The sequence below is a fragment of the Scomber scombrus genome, chromosome 19, assembly GCF_963691925.1.
Source record: "Scomber scombrus chromosome 19, fScoSco1.1, whole genome shotgun sequence".
Classification (NCBI taxonomy): Eukaryota; Metazoa; Chordata; class Actinopteri; order Scombriformes; family Scombridae; genus Scomber; species Scomber scombrus.
In genome coordinates this window covers 12,959,190-12,985,750 of record NC_084988.1, presented here as the reverse complement: position 1 = coordinate 12,985,750, position 26,561 = coordinate 12,959,190, and the positions used below count along the sequence as shown (strand labels likewise).

The following is a 26,561-nucleotide window of genomic DNA, read 5'->3' as shown; positions in this document are numbered from 1 at the left end:
CTTTGCACTCGTTCCAGTAGCTAATTTTTCATCAGGGTTCCTCGACACCTGACGTGCATCATGTTGATTTCAAGATTTCACTCATCACGGATCTTGCCCAAGGGTCCCTCACCGGGAATCGAATCACTGACCCCCTGCGCCAAAGTCAGTAGTGTTAACCAAAAATTCAAAAATTTAATTTGACAAGCAAGAAGCCAAACTCATCTGACCTGACATATGTCAAACAGTGCAGTTCTACCTAGAGCCAACAAATGTACCAACAAACAAAAGCTGTTTAATCTTATAATATCTGTAGGCTTTCATGGTTTTCTTTTATTGTTTCATTGTTTTTTATTTGTTTATGTCCACTTCTGTTTCATGACAATACTTGTTACGTCTACATCAATGCAATTTCTTTAATGAATTCTGAAGTTAAAAACAAGATTTTTAAAAGCTCTAATGAATTTTAAACTACAGTTTGTTAAAAATACGAGCAAAATTTGCAAAACAATTTTAAAATGTGTTTAGGTATCACCATGTTTATTTAATTGCTAAACGATTCATTAACAAACATTAAGGCAAAGAAAAACTGCAATTTAGATGACACAGAAATAGCATTAGGGCTGCAACTAATGATTATAATGAATCGATTAATTGTTTGGCCTATGGAATGTCAGAAAAAAAGATGAAAAAGGCAGCTCTAACATTTTCCAGTGAAAGGTGACGTGACTGACGTGATGTCCTGTTGTGTATGATCAACATTTAAAAAAGATATTCACTCAACAAAGAAAAGAAATAAATCATCACATTTTGGGGGCATTTTTCCTTTTTCGTTTATCAAACTAATAGCTGGTTATTTTTCTGTCAACTGATTATTGAATAATGAACTAGAAAACAAAGAATAATACATACTTAATAGACAAAATAATTAAATAAATTCAAGGGAAATTAGCCCTGGGGATCAGCAAATACTTCCATCTCCTAATAAACCCTTTTCTGAAAGCACTTAAATGACAAGAGGAATCGCTCCCGTCTACTTCCGCCTTCGCTTCGTCGGCCGGCCGGGGAGAGGAATCATCTTGACAGAAATCTCCGACTGCTCCTCAAACAGTGGGCGGCGCCTGAATATTGAACTTGGTACTGTTGTCTGCAGTGATATCATAACACTGCAATATGAAGACGCGCTCTTATGACCGCCACCCGTCTCCATCCATGGCCAAGTGACAGGTCGGTAAAGATACTCCTCCGTCTACCTGCTGCTCACATCACTTCTTCATCTCTTGTTGCGCTGCTGATGTCATATTTTTTCTGGCCATTGCAGCTATCTCGATCATCCTGTAATGTCGTCTAAAAAAATGCCTTTACTTCCTCCATGGTGATGATGGCACCCCCAGCACTTACAGGAAGCAAATTGTGATGATTTTTAAAAATGATATGACTTGAGTAATTTTGCAGCCCTTGAATGATGCATCACACAGCTGAACTAACCCTGCTGACCATGACACACATATCTCCACCCAAAGGGATGCGAGCCGGATGAGTTGCAGAAATGAGGCTGTTGTAGGATGTAGCCTGATGCATTCCTGTGCTATGATATGTGAATAAGTCATGTCTGAACAGCTGTGCACTGCTGTCAGGAAATGAGGAGTCTGATCAATTCTAGAGGTTGAACAAGACATAGAGACATTGATTGCAAGCATTATATAGATGGATTGACAGCTTAATTGAATTGGAAACCTGGGTCCATTACTCTGCTAAATGCCTAGCTCACTTCCTTATGGGGTCATGTGTCTGGAGGAAAGGCTTTTACCATCTGTTTTTTCACCCTATGCCTGGATGTTTGTAAAATCAGCCCACATTTTATGACTTAACTGCTGTTCTGTGGTGTAGGTGCTGCGACTGTTGCAAAAGGTAGGCATGGGGAATAAAAGGAGGAGGAAGGATGTCAGCTGAGCCCCATCATCCCTCTTTGACTTCCACCACTGCCAGCGTCAGACTAAAGACAGAATGGCTCAGTCTATGAGGAGGACAGAGACTCTAGGAGCCATGGACCATGAGCCTCAGAGGGAGAAGACCAGGACCAGCTACTTTGGCAATGTTAAGACCAGGTCAGGCTCATGAATATGGGGATTACTGGAAGGAAAACAGGGGGAGTAAGCTCCACTCAGCCATGTGACAGCTTTGGCTGGCATTTGCATATCAGGCTTAAGATTGCCACAATCAAGTCTTTCAACATTTTCGTTTAATGTCATGCAAAGACAACAAGGTTTCAGATTCAGACTACTATACGAATATGAATGTTTTTTAGCACAAAAATCCTCCAGTTTTTTCTCATCCACTGGTAATATCCGCTGTCATTGAAGGACTTCACGCTTCGTCACAGAGCATCATGTGGGTGAGAGCTGCAGCATCTTGCCAAGAATTCACTTCCCTAGCCATCGCTTAGACAGATCCCACTCCCCTAAAAATAACTCCTCTCTGACTCTGGATTCTGCTCGATACAGTTATTCACACTTCCAGTACTCTAAACAACGAATCCCTGTTTTTAAAGAGAAAATCCAACCCACCACAATTCATTTGTACATTAAAACCTGTTTTTCCTAAAACTGAACAGCAGAGGCTCTTGGAGATTATGTCATGAAGGGGAAAAGATTTGGAGAGAATAATAATAACAAAATTCTTTGTTTCACTGAAAACAGCTACAAGATCAGACTGCCTCATAATAAAATACATGCAAATGTGTAAAAGCAAATGGGGAGACATAAAGACAACTAAGAGAAGGCAAGTATGAACATGTGGGTCATGTCTAAAGTCTAAAGAGAGAATTTAGGAGCCTTAGTTTTGAGTCTAGAGGGAGGCACAACCAAAATGCTCCAATCAGAGGACCGTAGCAACCTACTGATAGTATGAGACTGCAGGGGATCTGTAATATGAGCTCTGAAAGTAATCATATGAATCATGAATTGGATTTTGAATCAATAGTGTAAAAAGATCAGAGTCAAATGAGACCTTTTCAATGACCTGTCAAATAGCTTCTTTACTACTTATAAACAGTCCGAGGATATTTCAGTAAAAGAAAAACCTGAAGAGGGAAATACAAAAGACTAGATGGGATGAACTAAAAGCATGAATCATCATCTCCATCTTAGCTTGAGGTGCAGTTGGTCTAAGTTTAGTAGTGTTGGTCAGCTTGGAAAAACAGGAATGAATCAAATGCTTCACATGCTCGTCAAGAGATAATGTCTGGTCCAAAGTGACACCTGACTTTCTGAGTGTGGATTTAAAAAGATGAGGAAACATAACAAGACTTTTCCACACCTCTAAATTAACCCTAACCCAGTCATTCATTCATATCATTTAGGCTATCATGTAAAATACATTGATTTTGTTGTTATAAGGGGTTAAGAGAGATGTATAACTGAAGATCATCAAGAAATACCTGAGTATATCAGAAAAGTAGGTCTTGATCTGGTGATTTCCTGCTTATGGAGGCATTTGTTTGTGTTTGTATATTGATTTTACTGCCCAAAATCATTATAATAACGCATTGTGAATTAGTGCTCATATGATTAGTCCATTGACAGAAAATGTATCTGCAATCATTAGACATAGTCCCCACCCCCACTTCCAGTTTCTCAGGTGTGCAGAATGGCCGCTCTATGTACAGTTGTAGAAATAAAGCCAACTAAACTCACAAGTTAATTTTTTCTTGCTTCATCTCTCAGGCTGGGCTCCAAACTGCCTGCTAGTGTCTCTCAGCCCTCACAGTTCACCAAGCGGTCGTGGGAAACTCAGGCTCAGGCTCGAGTGATGCAGGAGCCTGCGGCCAGCAACCAGCGTCAGCACCAACCCGCTGTGGTCCGGCCTCTCGACCACGTCCCCCATATCAGAAACCCCAAGCTGCGGCAGTACTACCTGCATGGTACGCTGGATTTGTTTGACATGAGTGGGCAGAGTGCCAGCTGTTTGCACCAAGCAGAGGCAGCGTGGCTGCCAACAGCTGCTTAAATTTACACTTCACAATACGTGTTGGCAATTTCAGGTATTTGCATGAAGTCATTTTCATATCTGGCAGCCATTCAGGCTGTAGTGGAAACTGTACCACTGCCTCATACTTCAACTGTGATCAGGATGTTTTTACATGATAATGACTTAAATTCTTTACCTCCTCACAGGAACTTCATGGGACTTGAATAACACTGCAGTGAAACAAGAACAACTGGGTGGACCATTAAATGACATCACAGGCAGCAAGGTTAGTCACATGTTTTTGTCTTTCTTTGAGAGGAGCACTGTGATGAGCACAGATGTGGGAACAGTGGGAACAGGTAAGGGGAAACAGAGGAAGTTGGGAAGTGACAGATTTATTCCTCTCATGTTGTCTCTTTACGAGCATTATACAACTGGTAATTGGTTTACAATTTATGATCTTGAAAGAGTTTGATAAGGAGCGTCCAAGGTACAGAGAGGAGTTGTATCTGAATGTGAGAGTTGTCACAGCCGTTCTCCGACGCTATGGGAAAACAGAGTCTGTTTCAGAGCCTCTATAACAGATACAGCCGGAGGAATGTACATTCAGACATTTACTCTAAGGTATTTTTTTGTTGTGTTTTTAATTTTGCCGAGGAGCTGTTGAGTAGCGGTTGGATAAGGTATGGTCACGCCTCTGAAATATGTGCTCTGGTCAGATATTTGACCTTTGCATCGGAATTTACAGTATTATCTGTGGTCATCATCATTGCTTTTCTTTTTCTTATAATTTAAACCATTTTTTACGATTACTGTTTTACTGTTCTTTTAGAAAATAATGATTTTATCCATTTTAACGACACATTTCACATTTAATGCTTTTTAAGGTAGACTAAACATTAAAACACCTCTACTATATATACACTACCGTTCAAAAGTTTGGGGTCACATTGAAATGTCCTTATTTTTGAAGGAAAAGCACTGTACTTTTCAATGAAGATAACTTTAAACTAGTCTTAACTTTAAAGAAATACACTCTATACATTGCTAATGTGGTAAATGACTATTCTAGCTGCAAATGTCTGGTTTTTGGTGCAATATCTACATAGGTGTAGAGGCCCATTTCCAGCAACTATCACTCCAGTGTTCTAATGGTACAATGTGTTTGCTCATTGGCTCAGAAGGCTAATTGATGATTAGAAAACCCTTGTGCAATCATGTTCACACATCTGAAAACAGTTTAGCTCTTTACAGAAGCTACAAAACTGACCTTCCTTTGAGCAGATTGAGTTTCTGGAGCATCACATTTGTGGGGTCAATTAAACGCTCAAAATGGCCAGAAAAAGAGAACTTTCATCTGAAACTCGACAGTCTATTCTTGTTCTTAGAAATGAAGGCTATTCCATGCGAGAAATTGCTAAGAAATTGAAGATTTCCTACAACGGTGTATACTACTCCCTTCAGAGGACAGCACAAACAGGCTCTAACCAGAGTAGAAAAAGAAGTGGGATGCCGCGTTGCACAACTGAGCAAGAAGATAAGTACATTAGAGTCTCTAGTTTGAGAAACAATCGCCTCACAGGTCCCCAACTGGCATCTTCATTAAATAGTACCCGCAAAACACCAGTGTCAACATCTACAGTGAAGAGGCGGCTGCGGGATTCTGGGCTTCAGGGCAGAGTGGCAAAGAAAAAGCCATATCTGAGACTGGCCAATAAAAGAAAAAGATTAAGATGGGCAAAAGAACACAGACATTGGACAGAGGAAGACTGGAAAAAAGTATTGTGGACGGATGAATCCAAGTTTGAGGTGTTTGGATCACAAAGAAGAATGTTTGTGAGACGCAGAACAAATGAAAAGATGCTGGAAGAATGCCTGACGCCATCTGTTAAGCATGGTGGAGGTAATGTGATGGTCTGGGGTTGCTTTGGTGCTGGTAAGGTGGGAGATTTGTACAGGGTAAAAGGGATTCTGAATAAGGAAGGCTATCACTCCATTTTGCAACGCCATGCCATACCCAGTGGACAGCGCTTGATTGGAGCCAATTTCATCCTACAACAGGACAATGACCCTAAACACACCTCCAAATTGTGCAAGAACTACTAGAGCAGAAGCAGGCAGCTGGTATTCTATCGGTAATGGAGTGGCCAGCGCAGTCACCAGATCTGAACCCCATTGAGCTGTTGTGGGAGCAGCTTGACCGTATGGTACGCAAGAAGTGCCCATCAAACCAATCCAACTTGTGGGAGCTGCTTCTGGAAGCGTGGGGTGCAATTTCTCCAGATTACCTCAACAAATTAACAGCTAGAATGCCAAAGGTCTGCAATGCTGTAATTGCTGCAAATGGAGGATACTTTGACGAAAGCAAAGTTTGATGTAAAAAAAATCTTATTTCAAATACAAATCATTATTTCTAACCTTGTCAATGTCTTGACTTGTCATTTCACAACGTATGGTGGTGAATAAGTGTGACTTTTCATGGAAAACACAAAATTGTTTGGGTGACCCCAAACTTTTGAACGGTAGTATATATATATATATATATATATATATATATATATATATATATATATATATATATATATATATATATATATATATATATATATATATATATATATCATAGAAATGGGTAAGGACATTTTTAGCTGCACATCCTCCTATTGTTTTTCTCTTGAGCCACTGCTGCTTTTGGTGTCAGGAGTGCAATCTTTTTTTACAAAGATAAGCAGTACAAATACAAATACACACACACACACACACACACACACACACAGTGTATTTTCCTATGAAAGCTCACATACACGCTTACACCCACACAAATGCACACAGTTTTTCTGCGGTCACATAATCTGTCAGGCGGCAGTAATCTAATTTAGGTCAATGGATCCATCTGTCAATGGATCACAGTTGTAGAACTGATGCTTCCCCATGCAGTTTCAGCTCATCAACTGGATGATCTTACTTGTAAAACAGTTGTATGTGTCACTCAAAGATTAACATCCAACCTTATAACCTTATTTTGAGTGGAAACACATCACGAGTGTTCCACAACCAGGGGCTATGGGGATAATTAAATGTTTAGAGCTCTTCAATAGTGAATATAGTGAGTGTTCCTGCATTTAAATTGAGCATCAAGTGAAAGATTTCTTCCATTAGGTATTCCACAAGTGCAGGAAAAGTCACTGTTGAACTGTTGTGGACACAAAACATTAACATTTCACAGTGATAGTGAAGTCCAGTCTATGTTATTTAGTCTATGGATTTCATGAAACATTTAAAATAGAAAAAACATACTCCTTTATGTCATGCAGTTAAAAATAATAAACTACTCCAAAGCTGGTGTGTGATAAGATTTGACTTAACTTGATTTCCTTACATTTATGCTCTATGCTTGCAGGGTCTCCCTGGCGACACTGTGTTCAGTGTCTCATCTCAGTTCAGCAGCAATGCTACACCTTTAGCAGAAGAGGGTAAAGTGGGTCATTGTCCCTCTCAGTCCTCCTCACAACTATCCTCCTCATCTGCTACCACTGTCCCCAGAGAGGTGAGAGTCAACTATAATCACATGATGTCCCCTGACATGAGATGCACACATTATACGTGCACAGTAGTCTATTAAAATAGTGGAAGGGACTGTTGTTGACTGGATTTGAAATGCAAAACAAGAGCCCCCTCCTTTCTGCCTCATTAGCTAAGCAGCTTTTTGCATGGCAGGAAGTGTGTTGCTTCACTCTCAACACATTCGAGCAATCACCCCAAAACTAAGCAAACAGACCGATAGTATATAAAATATTCTATTTGTCATTTTGATGTCAGGAATTTGTTTATTGTAGCTGTAAAACTGCTTCCAACCCCACATCCATCACATAGTCATGTGGAGTTAAGATATGACTACAAACAAAGAGCAGTGGGGAAATACTGGCTTGTAGAAAGAGGAAGTAGTCACTCCTGTTACTCCTTAGACTGTATCTATTTCAATGTCATATCTATTCTTATCATGGCTTCCATTTTGAAGCAGCTGGTCGCCCGAAAGGGAGAAAACACTCAAACCAATCGAGGATTGACTAAACCTGAACTGGACTCTGATCTTAAACCAAAGCCTGAAGAGGAGAGTTATCCGGACTCTTCCGATACGCTCCCTGCTCAGCCTCAGTCCCCCTCTCCAGAGGCAGAATATGACAAATTGCTGGTAAGCAGAACAAAATAACTTCCTTTAAGTACTGATTGGAAACAATTGTTTTTATGTTCATGTCAAAGTATGTTTTTAAGAAAGAAGCATTTCTGTGTTTTCAGTTAAATAAGATATTGACCTTTTAATGTCAAACAGGTCAAAGTAAAACAGCCATTTTAAAACATCTTGCAGCAGAACGTTTAGCACAACCTTTATGTAGGTGCTAAAGTATCATGGCTTTTTATTTTGACTTTTGACACACAGTTATGCAAAGTTATCCCTACTGTGTGTACAAGTAAATGAGTATCAATAGTAACATTTTGATGATTCTTTTCAATAAGTTAATTTAGTAAATGAAAAGGAAGGAATGAAAAGCAAAGAAACAGAGATACGGTATCTTTGTAATTGAACAGATTTGATCATAAACTGGCTGTTCATCTTATTACTGTGCATTTTTGTCCTCAGTAATTAAACAGTTATTATCTGCGGGGAGGAGAAATGAGCCATGGAGGTTTTATAATGGATCAAGTGAACAGAGCATGTTACCCTGGAAACAAGCAACAAAACAAGCCACGGAAATGAAATACAGAAATAAAAACATTACAGCGCTGAGTGCAGACTGTATTTAGGAAGACAGGAGAAAAATACGGCACAGAAATCTCAGGAAGAAAATATTTTGCTCAGTAACAAAATTTCCAAAGATAGGTAACTGTTAACTTGGTAACACTGCCTCTATTTAGCATTTATAATCACAATGATCTGTTAATACACCAGCCTGCAGTTCTGAGTGCCAACAGGAGCAGTTATAGTTTTTTCACAAATACATTAATAAACACATAAATCTGCTTACAAATAAATTATAAATGATTAATTGGGAGAGCTCTACATTCAAAGAAACATACTGACTTTGAAAAAACCATGGATTTAACTCTTCTGCACATATATGTGGACCTGAGCGGCTCATTCTTTACAAACAAAAATCACTCGAAAAATTTGGGAAAATGTTAGATATTCCATGCTGCAGTTGGATTAATTGATCAATTTGTATATTACAGTTTCATCTAGTGCTGCAAATAACATTATTTTCTTTGTTGAGTTATCTGCCAACATTTTTAGGGATTAATAAGTTAAAGGCTTGATCTAAAAAAAAAAAATAGTAATAAATAGTAAAAGAAAAATCCATCACAATTTCCCAAAAGCCCCAGGTGAGTATATGCATGGCTTGTTTTGTTCAGTGCAACAGTCCAAAACCCAAATGTATTCAGTTTTACTATCACAGAGAAGAAAACCCCCAATAATTCACATTTGTGAAGCTGTTATAGAAGATTCATTTTCTGTTGATTGGCTAATTGATCAATCAAATAATTTTTTGTTTTTTGTTGTTAACGCTGATACATGTGATGTTAACAGGATGTGGAGGCGGTGCCAATGCCTGATGGACAGCTCTGCTTATTGGCTCTCCCACCTGAGTGCTGTCAGGGGGAGGGGCCAGAGGCCATGCCGTACCTCAAATTGTTCTGCCGCTACATCACTGATCGCAAAGTGGGTGTGAAGAATGTTTGCATCTGATCTTTACTTGTCTTCATCAGTAGACATTTGTAGGCTAACATTAACATTTCCTTTCTTCTTCTCTCCATCAGGGTGTGGTTTCGGGTATTCTGTTGGTGACATCCAATAAAATCTTCTTTGATCCATGTAAGACACATCCTCTCGTGAAGGAACATGGCTGTGAGGAGTACCTCCTGTCCTGCTCCGTTGACAATCTGGCATCTGTCTCCTTTTACTCTGACATCTCACATGTTCACTTCAGCCAGTCCCAGCAGAGGTCAGTAGAGGTTCACTGCTCCAAAACACACACATATAGAGACACAGAGATTACATGAAATATCAATACAAGCTTTTTTCTTTTTTCCCTTTTTAGGAGAAAAGGAAAGACATTTTTCCAGAAGTTGAAAACTGCCAAAAGCCCCAAAAGCCGAGCAGGCGGCCTCCCAGACCACAAGGGGGAGTCAGTCCCGGCTCTGATGTCTGCAGCTACATCAGATCTGTCCAGTCTGGCACTGGGCCTGACCAAGGAGGTTTCTGAGAATGAGGAGGCAGAGAGCAGGGACATGGCAGAGGCAGAGCGGGAGCTTGATAGCAGCCCACTGGAGGTGTTGCCAGATGCGCCTGTAGGAGCTCTGGGGGTGACCTTCTGCTGTGGAGGTCAGGAGGCGCCAAGTAATGTAAAGATGGAGCTGCTACACACTGATGAAGCAGAGAAGTCTTCTGTGAAGAGTCAAACTGCAGGTACGAATGTGAATAATGTTCAGTGTGATCTTCTAATCATTTTTCTAATAACTAATATACTAATTTACAATAAGTGGACTCGTCCTCTCTCTATTTCCAGTTCCTCGGAGGTCAACAGGTGGTGCTGGGACTTTGATGTTTGTGCGGCTGCGGGTTCAGTCGTCTGCAGGAAAGAAAAAGAGTGGAGGGGTGCTTCACCTGGGGATAGCCAAAACATTACACAGAAGGGATGCCTGGCTTGCCCTTTCACAAGAGAGGTACACTAACTAATGTCAGAGATTTAAAGGGGAACTCCAGAGATTTAGTGTTGCTAAACAGTAGAAAAACTCATAAGAGACAGATTAGAAAAATCAAAGCAGCTGAAGCCGAGATGGGTCAAAATCCAAAAACACTTGATACTTTATTTCTCATAATGCAACTCAACACTCAGTAGAACCATCCCGCACATATATATGCATGTATATATGTATATGCATTAAATAAAGTTTGTAGCATTTTGGTCACCAGCTTAGTTTTGCATAAAAAGATGCCAAATCTGACCACTTCAGATAAAAGTTTACATTTAAAGTCTGTGTATAGTAAAAATAAATATGTGTTCTGAGTTTGACATACCACAGAAAAGTGTGTTGTTAACCACCCAGCCAAATTTGAATTATTAAAAAAATCGCCAAATATATGAAATTACGCTTCAAAGTTGTGTAAAAGTCAGCCTATTTCTCTTCTCCCAAACGATGTGGGAGTGCCCGTCGAGTTCGCTAAAACCCCGCCCCCTACCAAGTGTCAACTGTCAATCAAAGTCACCACCTCTACCAGAAACATGGACGCTAGGTCCAACTCAGCTGCTAGCTCGGCGGCTAGCTCGGCGGCTAACTCAGCTAACTGGCTACCTGTAAACTGTAGTAAAGTGAATGTATGTACTCTACAGCAGCAGGGGCGGGTTTATGCTCCGGTGTGTAACCGTGCTATTGGTTAACGGCCGCGTTACGTAACCCGGCGGTGATTTTCAGACCCGCCTATTAAATCCAGACACAGAAATCTTGAAACACAGTTTGTGAAGCCTAGCTCCACAATTCAAATCTAAATGGTTGAAATGCTTTTTACACCTTTTTTAGAAATACATTTATGACCTATTTAATGTGTTTGGAAGAAAATGTCTGAATTCACTTTACACAGTCTTTAATGAGCATTATGAAAACATCAGTAACAGTACAAAGGTAGCTCTTATGAAAAATACAGTAAGTTAAGTACACATGGTCTCTATAAAAGAGCCAACATGACATTCAAACTCTAGTGATTTAATTATTACACCTGAACAACCAGCCTGTCTTAATTTCAGTGATACTCTCGAAATTTGTGACAGGTTTAAAGAAACCAGCAGCTCAGTCTGCTCTTGCAGCGTCTTGTTTCTCACCATGGTTACGGGGCTGTTGGTTCATTTCAGCAGTTGTGAAATATTGCATTCTTTTCCCCCTGTAGCTCTGACGAACTGTTTGCTTACCTTACACACTGTCGACCAGACCTGTGTATACTTGAAGGAAGGGAGGAGGAGGGAGAGGCAGACCGTGACGAAGAGGAGTTTGTACTAATTGAGGATAATGAGGAGGAGGAGGAGGAAGAGGAGGAGGAATTGTTAGAGAGGCACCGCAGCTCAGGAGATGACTGGGAGGTAAGTGGGTTTATTCAAGTCTTGGAGTAGAGACGAAAAATAGCAAATAAGAAATCTTGAGGACAAACAGTAACAGGTGTTTGTTTTTGAACACACTTGCCTCACGATTGGTGTGTCTTAAGACTAAAAACTTTTGCTGTCTGATAAAAACTAAGTTAACTACTAGTTGTTGAGCAAATTGATGTTTCATGTTTTTGTCTTTTTGCAGATGGTGTTGATGGAGGACAGCAGAGACAAGCCAACCCTGGTCATAGACAGGGACCCTGAAGGACTAAATAACATAGTGGAAAACAGCCACATTTTTGAAGCCTCCCATATCAGAGAAGTAAGTGACATACACAGACGGTAAGATGCACACACACATCATCATACACAAGGTCATCCAAAAAAAAACACTTTTACAGCTAGACATGAATTCAGAGTGAAAAAATACTTGTGCAATAACACAAGATAAACAGAATTACATTAAATAAGAATGATGAGGGATGAGATGGTGTGAACAAAATAAAGAAGAAGAGGAAAAACATATGAATATAAAGTTTATATAACAAATACCTTCAGTCAACACTACACTGAGGAGGTCCACAGTGTTGTTCTAAGTCGTTGTTTAAAAGTAAACAACATGCAAATTTGAATTTCACAAACAAACATCTCTCTATCTGCAACAGTGGTTCTACTTTTTCATACCAATGACCCTTAAACTGACACAAATTAGCCCACTGTTACAAAAAGTTTATGAAAACAATGACCTTTGTGTTACTTATGGTTGGAATTAGGGTGAAAATAAATTATTCTTATTATGTCACTGAATGAAACAGAATATCAATCATGTGTAAATCAGATATGTTGACCATATTAAGGCTACTTCCTTTTTGCCCCCACACACTGTTTTTGTTGTTCTTTGTCAGAACTAAAGGTCTACTCTGTATAATAAGGGAGTTGTATGCTGGACAAATTGTGTTGAGAGGAAAACTTGTGATAGAGTTTGTGATTTTTGGCTATATATTACCTCTTACACTTTTAACTGCTGTTAAAGCTGTAAATGTGTCTTATATAAGCAAACTTATTTTCAGCTTTAACAGTTTTCAACAATGCAGCCTGCCTGTTAGTAGGTGTAAATATTTAACATCTGGTCCACACACAGTAACTATTCTGTGAGGTGGAATCTGTTTTGATTTTAGTTCCTTTGTAGCAAGACCAGGTCTGAAATTCAGAATAGCTGGTGCCACTGGCTCCAGAGTCAGAGAAGAAGAGCAGACTGACAGCTGTGTGGATCAAAAGGATATCTCTTCCTTCCTCCTTCTTTCTCCTTCATTTTAATGTTCTTTTCTCATCTTTTATCTCTTCCCAGCTCTGTAAGGAGCTGCCCCCAAGGACAGTTGGCTATACCTGGCAACTGGCTTACAGCACGTCTCGTCATGGCGCCAGTCTCAAGAACCTCTACCGAAAACTCAGTGCCACAGAGTCCCCTGTGCTTGTCGTCATCAAGGATGCACTTGATGAGGTAAAATCACACATCCATATAATAGGTGTCATGATGTCTTTTTGAATTGCTGTGTTTTGCTTGTGACTTTTCGTCATCAGATATTTGGGGCGTTCCTCTCTCACCCGCTGAGGCCCAGCGAGACATTCTACGGTACAGGAGAAACATTTCTCTTCATGCTGCATCCTCGTTTCAAGGTAAACCAAATAACAAGCAGAGCTTTATCTGTTGGTTCACACAGTTAGTAAAATATCTGAAGTTTCTGAATGTTAAATTATAGTTGGCTCTAAAAAAGATGTTGTGCCATCTCTCTCTGCAGACATTCCGCTGGACTGGAGAGAACTCCTTTTTCATTAAAGGAGACTTGGACTCATTTGCCATTGGTGGCGGCAGGTAATGTTTTTCTCTGCACTTCCTCTTTTGCATACAATTTATACATGTATACTTGTGTAAAAAATGTTTCAGTCAAACCAAGTTGAGGAAAAACAGGCAGTTTTCCTTTCTTTCTTTTCTTCCCCAGTGGTCACTTTGGTCTGTGGCTGGATGAGAATTTATATCTGGGCCGCAGTAGCCCCTGCTTCACCTTTAATAACTGCTGCCTCTCAGAAACAGATGACTTCCGAGTCATGGAGCTGGAGGTGTGGACATTCAGCTGAGGAGACTGGGTGACCTCCAAGTTTCTCCTTGACTCGCCTCGACGCTGCCGATCGGCTTTATCAAGACAGCATTTATCTCTGAGCAAAATACATGCGGCTTAAATGTCAAAAATCTACCATAAACTGTTGGATTTATCCGTGTGATTAAGTGCTGTGGACTGTAATGAACTTAAATGAACCAAACAAAGCTGATCTTGGAGCGCTCACTGTCCCAGAGTGGGTTCTAATGTTGGACTGTTTCATGGTTTACTCATTTCTGTGGGTTTGGCGACCAAACTCCTAAACTGAGTCCAGCTGAACTGTTAGGAAACTGGATTCTTTGAATCCTGGTGTTTGAATGGAACGGGTTACAAGTCTCAGACTTTGCACTTTTCTCTTTAATGTGAATCAGTGATAGCAATGCCATGATATCTCATCGTTTATCATGTGAACATGATGGTACACATCTTCGTAGGTAATGCATGTCCCCGCTGTCATAGAAGTGTGTTGGGTTAATGCTGGAACACGTTAATCTTCTTATGAATAGATCTATTGTAAAACAAACTGCGGCTGCACTGCACAAATGAGACTCTTTCTTCTCAGCCTCTGTTCATTTTTAAAGGGTTTCATCAGTGAGTGTCTTAGACTGCATAAATTAATACTAAAATGAATCATATAAAGAACACTTGGAGCTCCACTTTGAGAAAAGCTTCTCACTTGAAGAACATCTGTACGGTCAATTTTTATGCCTCACTCATTCAGATGTCTTTTCATTTCAAGTGCTGACTCATACATTACTGTGGTTTCTGAACATGAAGGGAAAAGCTCAAGAATTACTTTGAGTTAATGCATTTTTTCATTCAAATGTATCTGTAACCTGCTCTCACAAGCCTCTGATAAACCAATATACTAGGCTGTACAGTAATGTAGATTAGTTAATAAAAATCAGCACAATGTGAACATGTAAATGTTGAAAATGTTTGAATAGAAAAATAAGACCACAATTCAATTTGTTAAAAAAACCCCAAAATGTTTTATTTCAACTTGTGAAAAAATGGCACTGTTGTGTTACAGAATAATAATGTTTAACCCCTCAAAGGCTCCAAGCAGACAGATATTTCACATGGTCAAGACCTTGTAAGTCCAATTTCATGTTAATTCTTATTCAAACTGCACAACTATTAATTCAAAAGAGTTTTCTTCATCCCTGGTTTCTTCTGTTTCACACTAAAAACAGGATCAGGGCCAGAAAGTGGAATCATTTCTTTCTGTACATTTGAAAAGGGTGAAAAGAGACATAATGTGTAATAGAAAAAGAACAACTAACGGTCCCTTCAGATTGTCATCTTTTTTTTTTTTTAAATATCCGTCTGTGTAAAGACATGAGACTTGAGTCTAAAGCAGAGTAATAACAGGTCATGGTATCCAGTGCCTTTCTGTTGAAGAAGCAAACAATTTTGCAAAGATTATGACCATTTGGTTCTTTTGAGTTACATAAATATGAACCAAGTAGCAACTTGATAGATTTATTGGTAACAGCTGCTCTAGGGCTGCAAGCCAGCTACTGTCTATACATAATGAAAACAATGCTCTTTGGTGTGGTCATATCGTCCTCAAAACAGAAAATCTGCAAAACATTTCGACATTTGGTTTCAAACTCAAAATACAACTGGGTTCATCATACTATATGCCGTCGTCCAGTTTAGTTGTTCCTGCTGCTTTAGTCCCCAGAGTCAGAGAAAGGGTGTTCCCTCCATCAGCCTCAGCTATAAACATCAGGCCCTGCCCGACTCGTAGAGAGCTTTCAGGCAAAACCTTCACAAACTGCTGAAACACAACTGGAAGCAACATCTGCACTAACCCTGTCTCTGAGTAAAAAACAGCAGGAAAACACAGAAACACATCTACTGTTCAGTATTTAAATATTGCACTATTTAAAAGAAGGTCAATTAAATGTTTCAGTTTGTTATGATGCACTTGTGATTTGTCACAGGAAGGTTGTGGGAAGGAATGACTTTAATCAGCAGCTGAAAGCAGATCTAAATGTGTTTAAATATTTGCAGCTGCTCAGTATGGGAGGCCTTTTTTATGTCATTATAATGTACTATATTGACAGGTTTGAGATGTAATATTTCCCTGTAGGTAATTAATATGTGCTATGCACAATAGAAATACTGGTAAATTAGTATACATTTTTTGATCACGCCTAAATAAATAGTAAAAGAGGAAAAGATTTTTCAGCTGCCAACACAGATGAGAAAGCTTCCCTCTAATTGTTGGAGGGTTTTCATTATCTCGGTTCATTACCCAGAGGAATGATGATGACTTCCTCCACTTTAGTCTTGCAGGCTCTATCGCATACACACGGGCGAAAACGCACACACACACTCTACTGTGCCAAGTACTGCTTGGCTTTTTCCAACCCCTCTTTCAGGAAACTGATGTAAGTAGAAGTGGAGGGGTCCTCAAACCCCCCAGAGAAGCTGAAAGTGGCTCCTTCCTCCTCTGGTTTCATGGCTGTCTGGTCCAGGAAGAAGTTTGCATTGATGTGGTGGACCTAAAGATTTATACAACAGATAGAAGAAATTAAGTGGGAAGCAGTTTTAAGCCCTTAATACATTTAAAATGTTTTTACTTGATATGTTGAAGTTGCAGGATGATAAAATAATAAGCTATTTACAATAGTTCCATTGGGAAGAGCCAACATCATCTCCACAGGGAAGTTGTAGTTCTCCAGGTGTAAACGAGCCTTTTCACTCAACGCAGGGTTCTGTTCATCAGCCTGGTAAGAGAGGAAACTGTGCGTCAATTACAGCAGAATGACGACCAAGCATTTATTCAGTCAGCTTTTGCACAGTCGTGGCCGCTCACCTGCATGTTCTCCAGCTCTTTGACCAGAGACCAGCTGCTGATGAAGCTCTGGTTGAGCAGGGCCAGGACGGGCGAACTTTCCAGGACTGTCTCCCGGAGAGTTCGCCCCGAACCTGCAAAGGTGTGGAAAGAAGACAGAGAAGTTCAAGCATAATAAATACACCAGAGTTTATCATTCAAAAAGGTTTATTTTAAGGATTAAGGTAAGCTATAAGGTTATGCTTCAATACAATGCTATAAGTTAAAGTTATTGACCAATAAAATTCACCTTTGAAGACAGAGGTAATCTTGTCAACAGGCTTGTTATTGTATTGATTCTGCACATTTTTAAGTCATTTTAAATATTCATTTTCCCAGACGTCAGTGACTGTATAACACTGTGAAATCAGTGACATGTTTATGAGCTCACCTCAGCAGGACTGATCGTCTAATGCTCCCCAAAGCAGAATGGAATGTACCAACTTTTTATCTGCTTCAGCTCGCTCAAAGGCCTCAGAAAAAGGCAAGTAGGACACCTGTGAAGAAGCACGGCATGAAAACAATTAAACAATCACTGCTTCATGCCCAATTCATGGGAAACAATGATGTCGACAGGTGTTTACCTTCTTAAACGGGTAGAAAGTGACCTCCAGGTTGTGAGCGGCTTCCTTCCGACTAATCTCTGCGTTCCAGTGGATGTCCTCAAAGACAAACTGGATCGGCTCGCCGCTCCTGCCGGTTCGACTGTCGATGATGTTGCCCTCCTCATCCGTGATGATGGAGGGAGTGGACGGGCCTGTGGACTGCAGCTCCAACTGTGAACACAAGAACAACTCTAAATACAAGCACCCTGGCAAATGAATTAGTTTAATGTAACTTTGAAAAATTGGTTACGAAGTGGTTACAAGAGTTTTCACTATGTGGAACACAAGGTAGAATATTTAACGTAATAGTAAATAATGAGGTGACATTTACAGGCCATATCATTTCCCTTCTACCCTATAAAATATAAATGCATCACTGCAGCAGCACCTGTGGCAGGTATCCGATGTCCACCTCCATGTTGCTGCTCTCGCTAGCCCCGTACAGCCACTCCATGTCCACATTTAGAGACCTGGGACACAGCACAATATGTCACACTGGATCCACAGTAGCAGGAAACCGTACACTATACTAAGAGTGGACTGTATGCATGGAACAGTGTGTTCAGGGGCTTTACCTGTTACTGGGGACATAGAGGTGGAAGTGGCGGACATGTGAAGCGTCTTTAGAGAGAACTATGTTGCCGGTCATTTGCCCCGGCGTGAACCAGAAGGGAAAGTCTGGAACTTCATTCAGCTGAAACTCTGCATGAATCCTGCAGAAGTGAACAGAATACATAGTTGAGTTTATTCTTTAACATGTACTTTACAAAAATTCAGGTCATCTGTATTGTGTTTTAAATGCTACATATAAAAGTGATGTTGAGTTAGTAGCATGTAACAGGAAAGTGGTGAAGTCATTTAAAGAGGACTGTACCAATGATTTTGTATTTTAGGCAATTAATTACAAATTGCGTAAACTTAACATCACTGCTGACTATTTTCCAAAGCAAACAATAATTTGACGATTTATTCCCAACCTTCCTGACGGTCATCAAATTCCTGTGAAGTGAAATTTGCTTACATTAGATTTTCCACTTCTTGTTTTTTTTTTTTTTTAAATATATTCTTGTTTCATGAAAAATACAGTTGAGTGAGGACTGTCTTTAACACTGAGAGAACATAATGAAACTGTGAGAAGAAGAGTTGTAAGTTAGTAGGTTAGAATAGTTTAAATCTGGTACTGCTTGCTAATGCAATACCACACAAAAATGATGTACTTGAAAAATGATGTGTAAACACTTTCTTGGGTGGATAAACCTCTACATGCTGATTTTAAATTGAAACCAATGGCTGCCTGCCAGGAAGGACATTGGTCTAAAAGTTTATCATTACTCAGCTCTAATGCAAAGTATACTGAATTTGAAAATATGAAAAGGCATTGTTATAGTCTCATATGTCACCTCACCTGAAGACAATGTCATAATAAAAGTCGTTGCTGGCACGAATGCAGGCGACTGCACCCTGAGGAGCAAAACGTGATTTGATGAAGGGCCGGGGATGAAACATGCTCAGCAAGGAGTGGATGAGAACCTACAGCAGGACAAAAACAGCTGTTATTACAGTCACAGCCTAATCACAGGCTGAATGAACAGCAGTGAGCTTTTAGGATACCTCTTTTCCCTTTGGTGTGGGAGGATGGTAACGATTGTTGGGCAGGTACCCAGTGAAGATGTTGAGCTCGCTGGGAATCACCCACCACGTGTCTCCCACTTCCACCTTGTTCTTTGGGGGCAAGAAGACCCTGAACTGGCTGGCAGAGAAGGAAGAGGAAGGCACTGCCGGGCTCTTCCATGAGCGCAGGCCAGCCAGAGAGCTGTGAGAAACCTGCAAGAGGCCAAAAACGAGAGGTGCAATTAATTTAATGTCAGTGTCACCAACTCACACGCACTTCTTCAAAAGTTGAGGGATTTCCTCTTCAAAAAAAAAATGTATGGAACAATTTAATGAATAACAATGCAATAATAATGTAACACTATGAAAAAAATGAAGACAGTGATTCATAGTTATGTGATCCATTTGTATTTATCACACCTGGTACACATGTTATTTTAATCTCCACCTAAGATATACCTGCAACCAACCGGCACCTGATTGAAAACACTGTCTGTGCATGAAGTGTTCTGCTCACTGCAATAATAATTTACTTAAATATATTCATCTTTAGGTGTTGTCTTACCCCAAGAAAGCCATCCTTGCTTTTTGTCATTGTGTCAAGTATCAGAGGCTGCATTTTGGCCTCCAAAGTCAAAGTTTCTCCATTAGGGTCATGGATCACTTCCTCCTCAACATCGACCGGGGGTGTAATCCCTGCGAGGAAGCCACAGGAAACACATTCAGTGTAGAAGATAATGAACAACTGGCACAATCAGCGGGGGAAAAACGCACATACAGGAGGAGAAGAACACATTACATGTGATGTACCTGTGAGTTTCTCTGCAATGGGTTTAAACTCTTCCGGACTGAGATAGAGGTCATGGTCGGTGTCTAAGGAGGAGAAGAGAAAAAGCCCCTCGGCACCCAGAGATCGAACACTCTCTTCCTAATGGAGAGACACATGTATTATTGTTATTCGACATGCTTCAGTGATTTTCAGTGTCATGTGATGCATCACATAAAAACAGGGACACTGAGACTTCTTATGAGATTAAATAACAAATGCGGGATGTAGTAGATGTGAAAAACACTGTTGAAGAAGCACAATAAATTGACATTAAGACATAAAATATGTTGAAATGATTAAAATTTTGTCCTTAGTGTTTGGCCATTCATCCAACATCAGCAGCAGTTCTGTGTGCATAAAGATCAGCCCAGAGGCCACAGATTCTTAGCATGTGTTTCAGTCAGACCCTTTCTCAGACAGATGCGTGCCTAGCAGCTCTCGTACAATGGAGGGAAAGGGGGGCAGGGAGGTAGCAGACCCTCTGAAGCCAAAAAAGAGTGGGTTTAAACAAGAGGTTGAGTTTAACCAGCTGGGACAAAGAACCAACCCCCCTAATAAAACTCCAAGGGGTGGAAAAAACTGCAGATGTGGTGTTTTATGGCGACTGCTGTCTGGCAAATAATTAGTCTGAACACACCCTTTAGGGAGAATAGTATTCATACATAATGTCACAGTAATACCGTCTGTCAGGATGTGCCAGGAGATCACTGCAAACTCTTTACAATCACAACGAAAGATGTTAATTAGGGCTTTCTTTGCATTTGACACATGTACAAGCAGACTTCATTTCTTTTTAAATTAAAAAACGGACCAAGTTAAGATTTCTCCTAAATATATGAGACGTGTGTTAATGTCATTACAGATGTTAAAACTCACTTGTCGTTTGAGGAACTGGGCATCTTGGTAATACTTGATCCCAAACGCGAGAAGAGGGACAGCAGCGACCATGAGCAGCGTCCACATCACTCTGGAGACCCGGGATCCTGAACACCGGGACCGGTGCCCATCCTCGGGGGCTGTTTGATCCACGTCCGCGGCCATCCTCGACCTCCAACTCGGCTATTTACATAAAGGCATGACCGTCGGATAACATCCAAAAAACGATCTACCAGCAATCCTTCGGTGTAATAAACTAGCACCTTAAAGTGACATGAATCCACCGACACCTCCGTTATCTCGTTCCCCGGAGATCGCGCCTCTTCTCCGGCTGTAAACGCTCGCTGGCAACAGCTGGTCGTCTTTCAAGGCAGCTAACTAGCAGCACACATTTCTTATTTCCCACATCCACTGTAGAGCCATATGTAAACGGTTAGTATGTATCAAGTGACCAGATTAAAGGCAGGAAAAGACCGGATATGTGGCATCTGCATCCTTTCACACTTACAGTCTAGCCCAGAAATGTAAGGGGGGGCTCTTTCACACCATCAGCCACCAGACTGCACAACACTACAGCTCCCAGTACCTCCCACTCCCATTAAAAAAGACTGATGCTGTCCTTACTATGTCAAAATCCCAGGAAGATTGCACACATATAATCTCAGGAACTTCTGCATATTGCACATTTATATACTGCAGATTTTTTTTTCACCGAGATTGTTTATTGTATCTAGTATTTTATTTTATTTGATCACTTTCACCCTCACACTGCTGCTTTTTTCCCACTATAGCTACTTCTTGTGTCAATTTGAATTTCTTCTTATCTAAATTCCCACCCCGAAACACTCATTAATGTATTTGCAATAGTGAAAATCAGTTGCGATGCCTGAAATGTAATCCCAGTAATTTACCGGGATCCAAGTGTGAAAGAGGTGATTCAGTCAAAAATATAATCCCAGGTGACATAAAAATATCTTTCATCTTTCATCTTTATCAGCAGTGATTTGACCCTTTGGATTATTTCATCATTAGGTGAGGTACTTTCTGCCCTAAAAATCGTTTTCTGTGGGTAACAAGGAAGTTTAAAAGGAAAATTGGGGCAAACAGTAAACATCTGTGGTATCAAGATGAAAACTCACTACTGGATAACTGAAAAAATACATACACACATGAGTGAATACTGAAGTCACATGTAAGTCTAAACCAACCCACAAATCCATTTTACTATTAAATGTTTTATTTTGAAATGGGTGACCGGAAGTTCTCCTGTATATTCTTTGTAATTTGGCCGACATTTAGTGCTGGCACAGTGGTCACAATTAAAGGCGCATGGTTGTCTTTTCATCCCAGGAATGTCTGCTTACAAGCTTCAATTTGCCTGCCAGAGGGGTGTATTATTACATTTCGTGCAACTCCAACTCTGCCCTCTAAGTGCAATGAAGGCTCTGTTTCTGCTGGACTGCTCTCTAGGATTTTATGTTCACAATATTAGATAAGATTAAACTTTATTTTCATTGCACAGAGGGGACAGGTACTGATATAACAAAATACAGCAGTGAGGCTATGTAATTAACTTATGGTTAGGGTACTGATAGAAATACATTGTGTATATTCATTGTTTCATTAACTGTTGACCAATGAAGTGTTATGACCTATTACCTAGTTGCTAGAAGAAGATTCTGTGTGCTTATTTGTAATTTTCTCACACAGATCCCTCTTAAAAATTCCTGTTTGGACCAATATTTGTTACAAAAGATGCTTGGATGGGAGCTGTTAACCTTGAAGAGATAACTGCTTATGACGTATGTTTAACCAGCCTGGAGAATAAAAGTACTGTTTCTCTTCCAGTCTGGGAAGCTTCCCATATATACAGATTGTTTGTGTGCTGTCTGTGTAAGATTTGTGAATTAATGAGACGCTGACTTTCAAAGACCTTTTGTTAAGTGAGACAAATCTTTGCGTCATCTCTGTGAATTAGGTACTAGCAAAACCGAGACACGGACTCCAGCCTCCAACTAAAGCACAATATCTCTAACCTTTGCTTGTGCTTATGATCCCTTACAGTGAAGCAAAGTCTAAATGTTACCCACTCATTTTGACCCAATGCATTAGTGTGGATAGGGGTTGCACACACTTTACACTAACAGTGGATTTTCTCCTTTCAGATTTGTTTCCATTTTACAGGTTTTAGAGGCCTCAGACCACTGAAATACCACCCACATCCAACAATTTCCCCAATCAAGATAAGCAAAAGTAATTGTAAATGAGAAAAAAAGAGTTAGGACATGAGTTAGAAAGCAATACTTACTTTATTGTGTCTTGGGAACACTTGCTGGATCCTAACCCCAGACTGGGGAACCCAGCTGAACCCAGCTTTAACCACAGATAGATAGATATACTTCATTGATCCCAAGCTGGGAAATTACAGGCCTTGATATGTCACTAGGTATGAATGCAATCTGACTGAATCCACTCTTTTTATAGTTTATTAGCATTCCACACAGTTGTGCAAACACCCAATATTTACATGTTGCATGTTACATTACCCAGTATAAGTTAAGGCTTTCCTGAATCCGGCGATAACAGATAATATAACATGTGGTGGCAAAAACAAATGTTATGTGTCGCGAACTAAACATTAAACCATGTTTTTGTGGCAGCAAGAAATATCAGAAGCATTATAGATTTCTGTTAATGCTTCTGCAAATTCAGTCCAAAAGGTGAAAGTGGGGGCGGTTCTCAGTCCATGTTCTCTTCCACAGACTGTGTCTTCACTTCAACTGTTTTAGGAGGGATGTAGGAGCCCATTCCTGCTGCTCTCTCTGCCTCTGCCTGGGTGTACGGCTCTTCTCTGAGCTGTTTCAACCTGGACAGAGAAAGAGAAGTAAGCTCTAAAACTCACACTGACATAATTTGAGCAAGAAGAAATTGAAGCGACAAACATTCAAATGCAGATAAAAAGTGACATAGTTTGAGATGCTGGTGGCTTACCGTTTTTTATGCACTTTAGTCTTGAAGTGCTCTTTTAAGGCTTTCAAATCCACAAAATACCTCCTGCAAGACACAAAGAGCCACTGTATTAAGAAACTATACAGTAAATTAATGAATCCACCAACAATATAGGGACACTTTCCAAAACTGTAGTCAGCTCAAGTCATCTAGATTTTCTAATGCTGCTTTCTAGAGCTGCAACTAACAACTAATTTAGTCATCGATTACTTTATCTTTGGTTATTTTCTTTAATAAATTGGTATATGTAAGTGTTGAGAACGCTTTGGTAGCCAAGTGGTTACCATGCATGGCACATAATCGCAGCGTCCCTGGTTTGACTAAGGCCAGGGACCTTTGCTGCATGTCATTCTCCTCTTTCTCTCCCTGATTCCTGTCGCCTTTTTGCCATCTACTTACAAATAAAGGCAAAAATACCCCAAAAATATAATATATATAAAAAAAAGCTTCCAAAGCCTAAGATGACATCCTCAAATGTCTAGTTTGTCCACAGCACAGAAGATATTCAGGTTACTTTCACAGATGAGTAAAGAAAACAGAAAATATTCACATTTGAGAAGCTGGAAACAGATCATTTGGAAAGTGATTAATCAACTAATCATTGCAGCTCTACTACTTTCAAATTCCACTTTCAAAAGAAAATTTGTAGTTGCCCCTTTCACAGATAACACTGCTATGGTTTGATATGATTTGAGTATTTCCTCATCTTGCCTATCGGAGCTCCTGATCAGGACAGACAGTGATGGACTTACGCGCAGTGTAAGCAATAGTGTTGTGCACATCCTGTGACATCGAAGTCCACCTCCTGATGCAGCAGTTTGGCTGCTGTCTCAGGCTTCATGTCTGAGTGGATCTGGTCCAGGTCTTTAGTCCTGCGCTTGGTCTTCCATGTCTTCGCGATGTTCTTCTTCTTGTCACTCTTGTGGTTTCCTATTTGTTTGGACTTTCCCATGATGGACCCCGCTGGACTGCAACGAAAACCACAGATACACGTATGGTAAGGTTGTCTGTGGGTGGATTTCAGAAGAAAACTGGATCCTGCTGTTTTATTGATAGTCGGGACTATCGATAAGCAGCGATAAATAACTTTCTACTTGAGTGTTTAGCAAGTGAAGTACAGACTCCAGATGTCAGCTGGTCGTTTAAGCTGTTTTGAAGCACCAGCTGTGATCTAACGAGGTAAATAGACTGATGATGAATAAAATGTCTCAACTCAATAACTTATGCGGCAGATTTGCTTTTAAAACCCTTCCCTTGTCCATTTTATGTTTGCTTACCTTTCACACGTGTGGTCGAGAGGGATGAATGTGCTTCCGGGTCAAGAAAAGACAAAAAAACAAATGCACCTGCTCACCTGTAGGGGGCGTCAAACACAACTATGGGCCAAAAAACCCCCACTATAATCAATACATAGTGTCTGATCATTATAATTAATACAAATACGAAACCTAAACATACAAAAAGTAACGTTTTAATTCACCAAACTCTCAGTCAGACATATTAAGAAAAAACATGTGCTTAACGTGATATTAATATTTATTGTACAAATTAAATTACAAACCTTTACAACACATTTCACATTATAAGTGTACATTCATGTTGAACGATAGAGAGCAGTGGTGGAGTAGATACAGATACCTCATTTGTGCTCAAGGAGGAAATTCATTTCCACAGTAGCTGCATACAAACACAATCGAGACAGAAGTAATTCAAACAGAGTTATAATAAATACAGAATTTACAAGGACACGTTGATACAGAGGTCACACAAGGACATGGAATGACTCTGCACACCACAGACTGGGTGTTTTTAGAGACATGCTGCACCCTCTGGTTTTTCATCTTTGTGAAAAGGATTAATTCTGCAGCAGGATAATGACTCCCCCCTTACGCTACTTTCAAATATGCCACTGTTATTGGTAAAACATCGTACACATTATTTTTGTTGCACCTTTCCACCACACAAGACTTAGGACTGTAACGATTAGTCAATTAGTAGTCAACTATTAAATTAATTGGCAACTACTGTGATAATCAATTAATGTTTTTTGAAGAAAAGAACACGAATAATCAATCAAAAATAATACCGACAAACATCTACGAAACCAATTTCTGCCAATGTGATGAAAGAAAAAGATCCTGCAAGTCAATATAATGAAAAACTTTCTCAAAATAATGACTTATCTCAAAATAATGAGACACTATCTCAAAAATAATAACTTAGTAACTCAAAATAATGAGAAACTATCTCAAAAATAATGACTTATTACCTCAAAATAATGACTTATTACCTCAAAATAATAAGAAACTGTCTCAAAATAATGAGAAACTATTAGAAAATAATAGTAACTCAAAATAATGACAAACTATCAGAAAATAACATAGTAACTCAAAATAATGAGGAACCATCTAAAAAATAATGAAGCACTAATAAGTCATGTCATTGTTTTGAAATAGTTTCTCTTTATCTTGAGCTACGTCATTGTTTTGAGTAAGTAAGCCATTATTTTGAGGTACTAAGTCATCATTTTCATCACATTGGCGGAAA

General features: G+C 39.8%; 3 protein-coding genes across 6 annotated transcripts; 1 reads left to right on the top strand and 2 right to left on the bottom strand.

The window, feature by feature from the left end:
• The first annotated feature begins 1,094 nt into the window (after nt 1-1,094).
• Nucleotides 1,095-15,545, top strand: si:ch211-15d5.11 (nuclear receptor coactivator 7). Of its 2 annotated transcripts, none has more exons than XM_062441036.1 (16): nt 1,095-1,206; nt 1,870-2,087; nt 3,705-3,901; nt 4,155-4,234; nt 7,349-7,495; nt 7,970-8,140; nt 9,533-9,664; nt 9,763-9,947; nt 10,044-10,411; nt 10,512-10,668; nt 11,888-12,077; nt 12,286-12,402; nt 13,429-13,581; nt 13,662-13,757; nt 13,880-13,953; nt 14,081-15,545. In XM_062441036.1, the coding sequence occupies exons 2-16, from the start codon at nt 1,987-1,989 to the stop codon at nt 14,214-14,216; spliced, it is 2,304 nt and encodes a 767-aa protein (XP_062297020.1). In that variant the 5' UTR covers nt 1,095-1,206; nt 1,870-1,986; the 3' UTR covers nt 14,217-15,545. The 2 variants fall into 2 exon arrangements, with proteins under 2 accessions (XP_062297020.1, XP_062297019.1); XM_062441035.1 differs by having other exon boundaries at nt 7,967-8,140.
• selenon (selenoprotein N) lies at nt 14,237-23,377 on the bottom strand. 2 transcript variants are annotated; one of them, XR_009927468.1, is made up of 14 exons: nt 23,310-23,377; nt 21,006-21,183; nt 20,111-20,228; nt 19,866-19,996; nt 19,301-19,513; nt 19,095-19,219; nt 18,265-18,402; nt 18,078-18,159; nt 17,669-17,860; nt 17,476-17,581; nt 17,067-17,179; nt 16,876-16,977; nt 16,173-16,752; nt 14,237-16,099 (listed from the first exon to the last, which is right to left on the bottom strand). XR_009927468.1 is itself a non-coding variant. In XM_062441037.1 (13 exons), exons 2-13 carry the CDS (start codon nt 21,168-21,170, stop codon nt 16,585-16,587), a joined length of 1,653 nt encoding a protein of 550 aa, XP_062297021.1. In that variant the 5' UTR covers nt 21,171-21,183; nt 23,310-23,377; the 3' UTR covers nt 14,237-16,584. The 2 variants fall into 2 exon arrangements, 1 of the variants encoding a protein (XP_062297021.1); XM_062441037.1 differs by having other exon boundaries at nt 14,237-16,752.
• A 100-nt stretch (nt 23,378-23,477) lies between these two features.
• On the bottom strand, nt 23,478-25,325 carry znf593 (zinc finger protein 593). 2 transcript variants are annotated; one of them, XM_062441040.1, is made up of 4 exons: nt 25,292-25,325; nt 24,767-24,982; nt 23,997-24,059; nt 23,478-23,871 (listed from the first exon to the last, which is right to left on the bottom strand). In XM_062441040.1, the coding sequence occupies exons 2-4, from the start codon at nt 24,964-24,966 to the stop codon at nt 23,745-23,747; spliced, it is 390 nt and encodes a 129-aa protein (XP_062297024.1). In that variant the 5' UTR covers nt 24,967-24,982; nt 25,292-25,325; the 3' UTR covers nt 23,478-23,744. The 2 variants fall into 2 exon arrangements, with proteins under 2 accessions (XP_062297024.1, XP_062297023.1); XM_062441039.1 differs by lacking the exon at nt 25,292-25,325 and adding an exon at nt 25,109-25,280.
• Between the last annotated feature and the right edge of the window lie 1,236 nt (nt 25,326-26,561).

What these genes read in the sequence shown, in the direction of transcription:
- si:ch211-15d5.11 (XM_062441035.1), top strand. Translation starts at nt 1,987, where the DNA reads ATGGCTCAGTCTATGAGGAGGACAGAGACTCTAGGAGCCATGGACCAT. An exon ending in CAGAATATGACAAATTGCTG is followed by an intron (nt 8,141 to 9,532) that starts GTAAGCAGAACA and finishes TGATGTTAACAG; the next exon opens with GATGTGGAGGCGGTGCCAAT. An exon ending in GCTCAGGAGATGACTGGGAG is followed by an intron (nt 12,078 to 12,285) that starts GTAAGTGGGTTT and finishes GTCTTTTTGCAG; the next exon opens with ATGGTGTTGATGGAGGACAG.
- znf593 (XM_062441040.1), bottom strand. Translation starts at nt 24,966, where the DNA reads ATGGGAAAGTCCAAACAAATAGGAAACCACAAGAGTGACAAGAAGAAG. An exon ending in CACTATTGCTTACACTGCGC is followed by an intron (nt 24,060 to 24,766) that starts GTAAGTCCATCA and finishes TGTGTCTTGCAG; the next exon opens with GAGGTATTTTGTGGATTTGA. An exon ending in ACTAAAGTGCATAAAAAACG is followed by an intron (nt 23,872 to 23,996) that starts GTAAGCCACCAG and finishes TTCTCTGTCCAG; the next exon opens with GTTGAAACAGCTCAGAGAAG.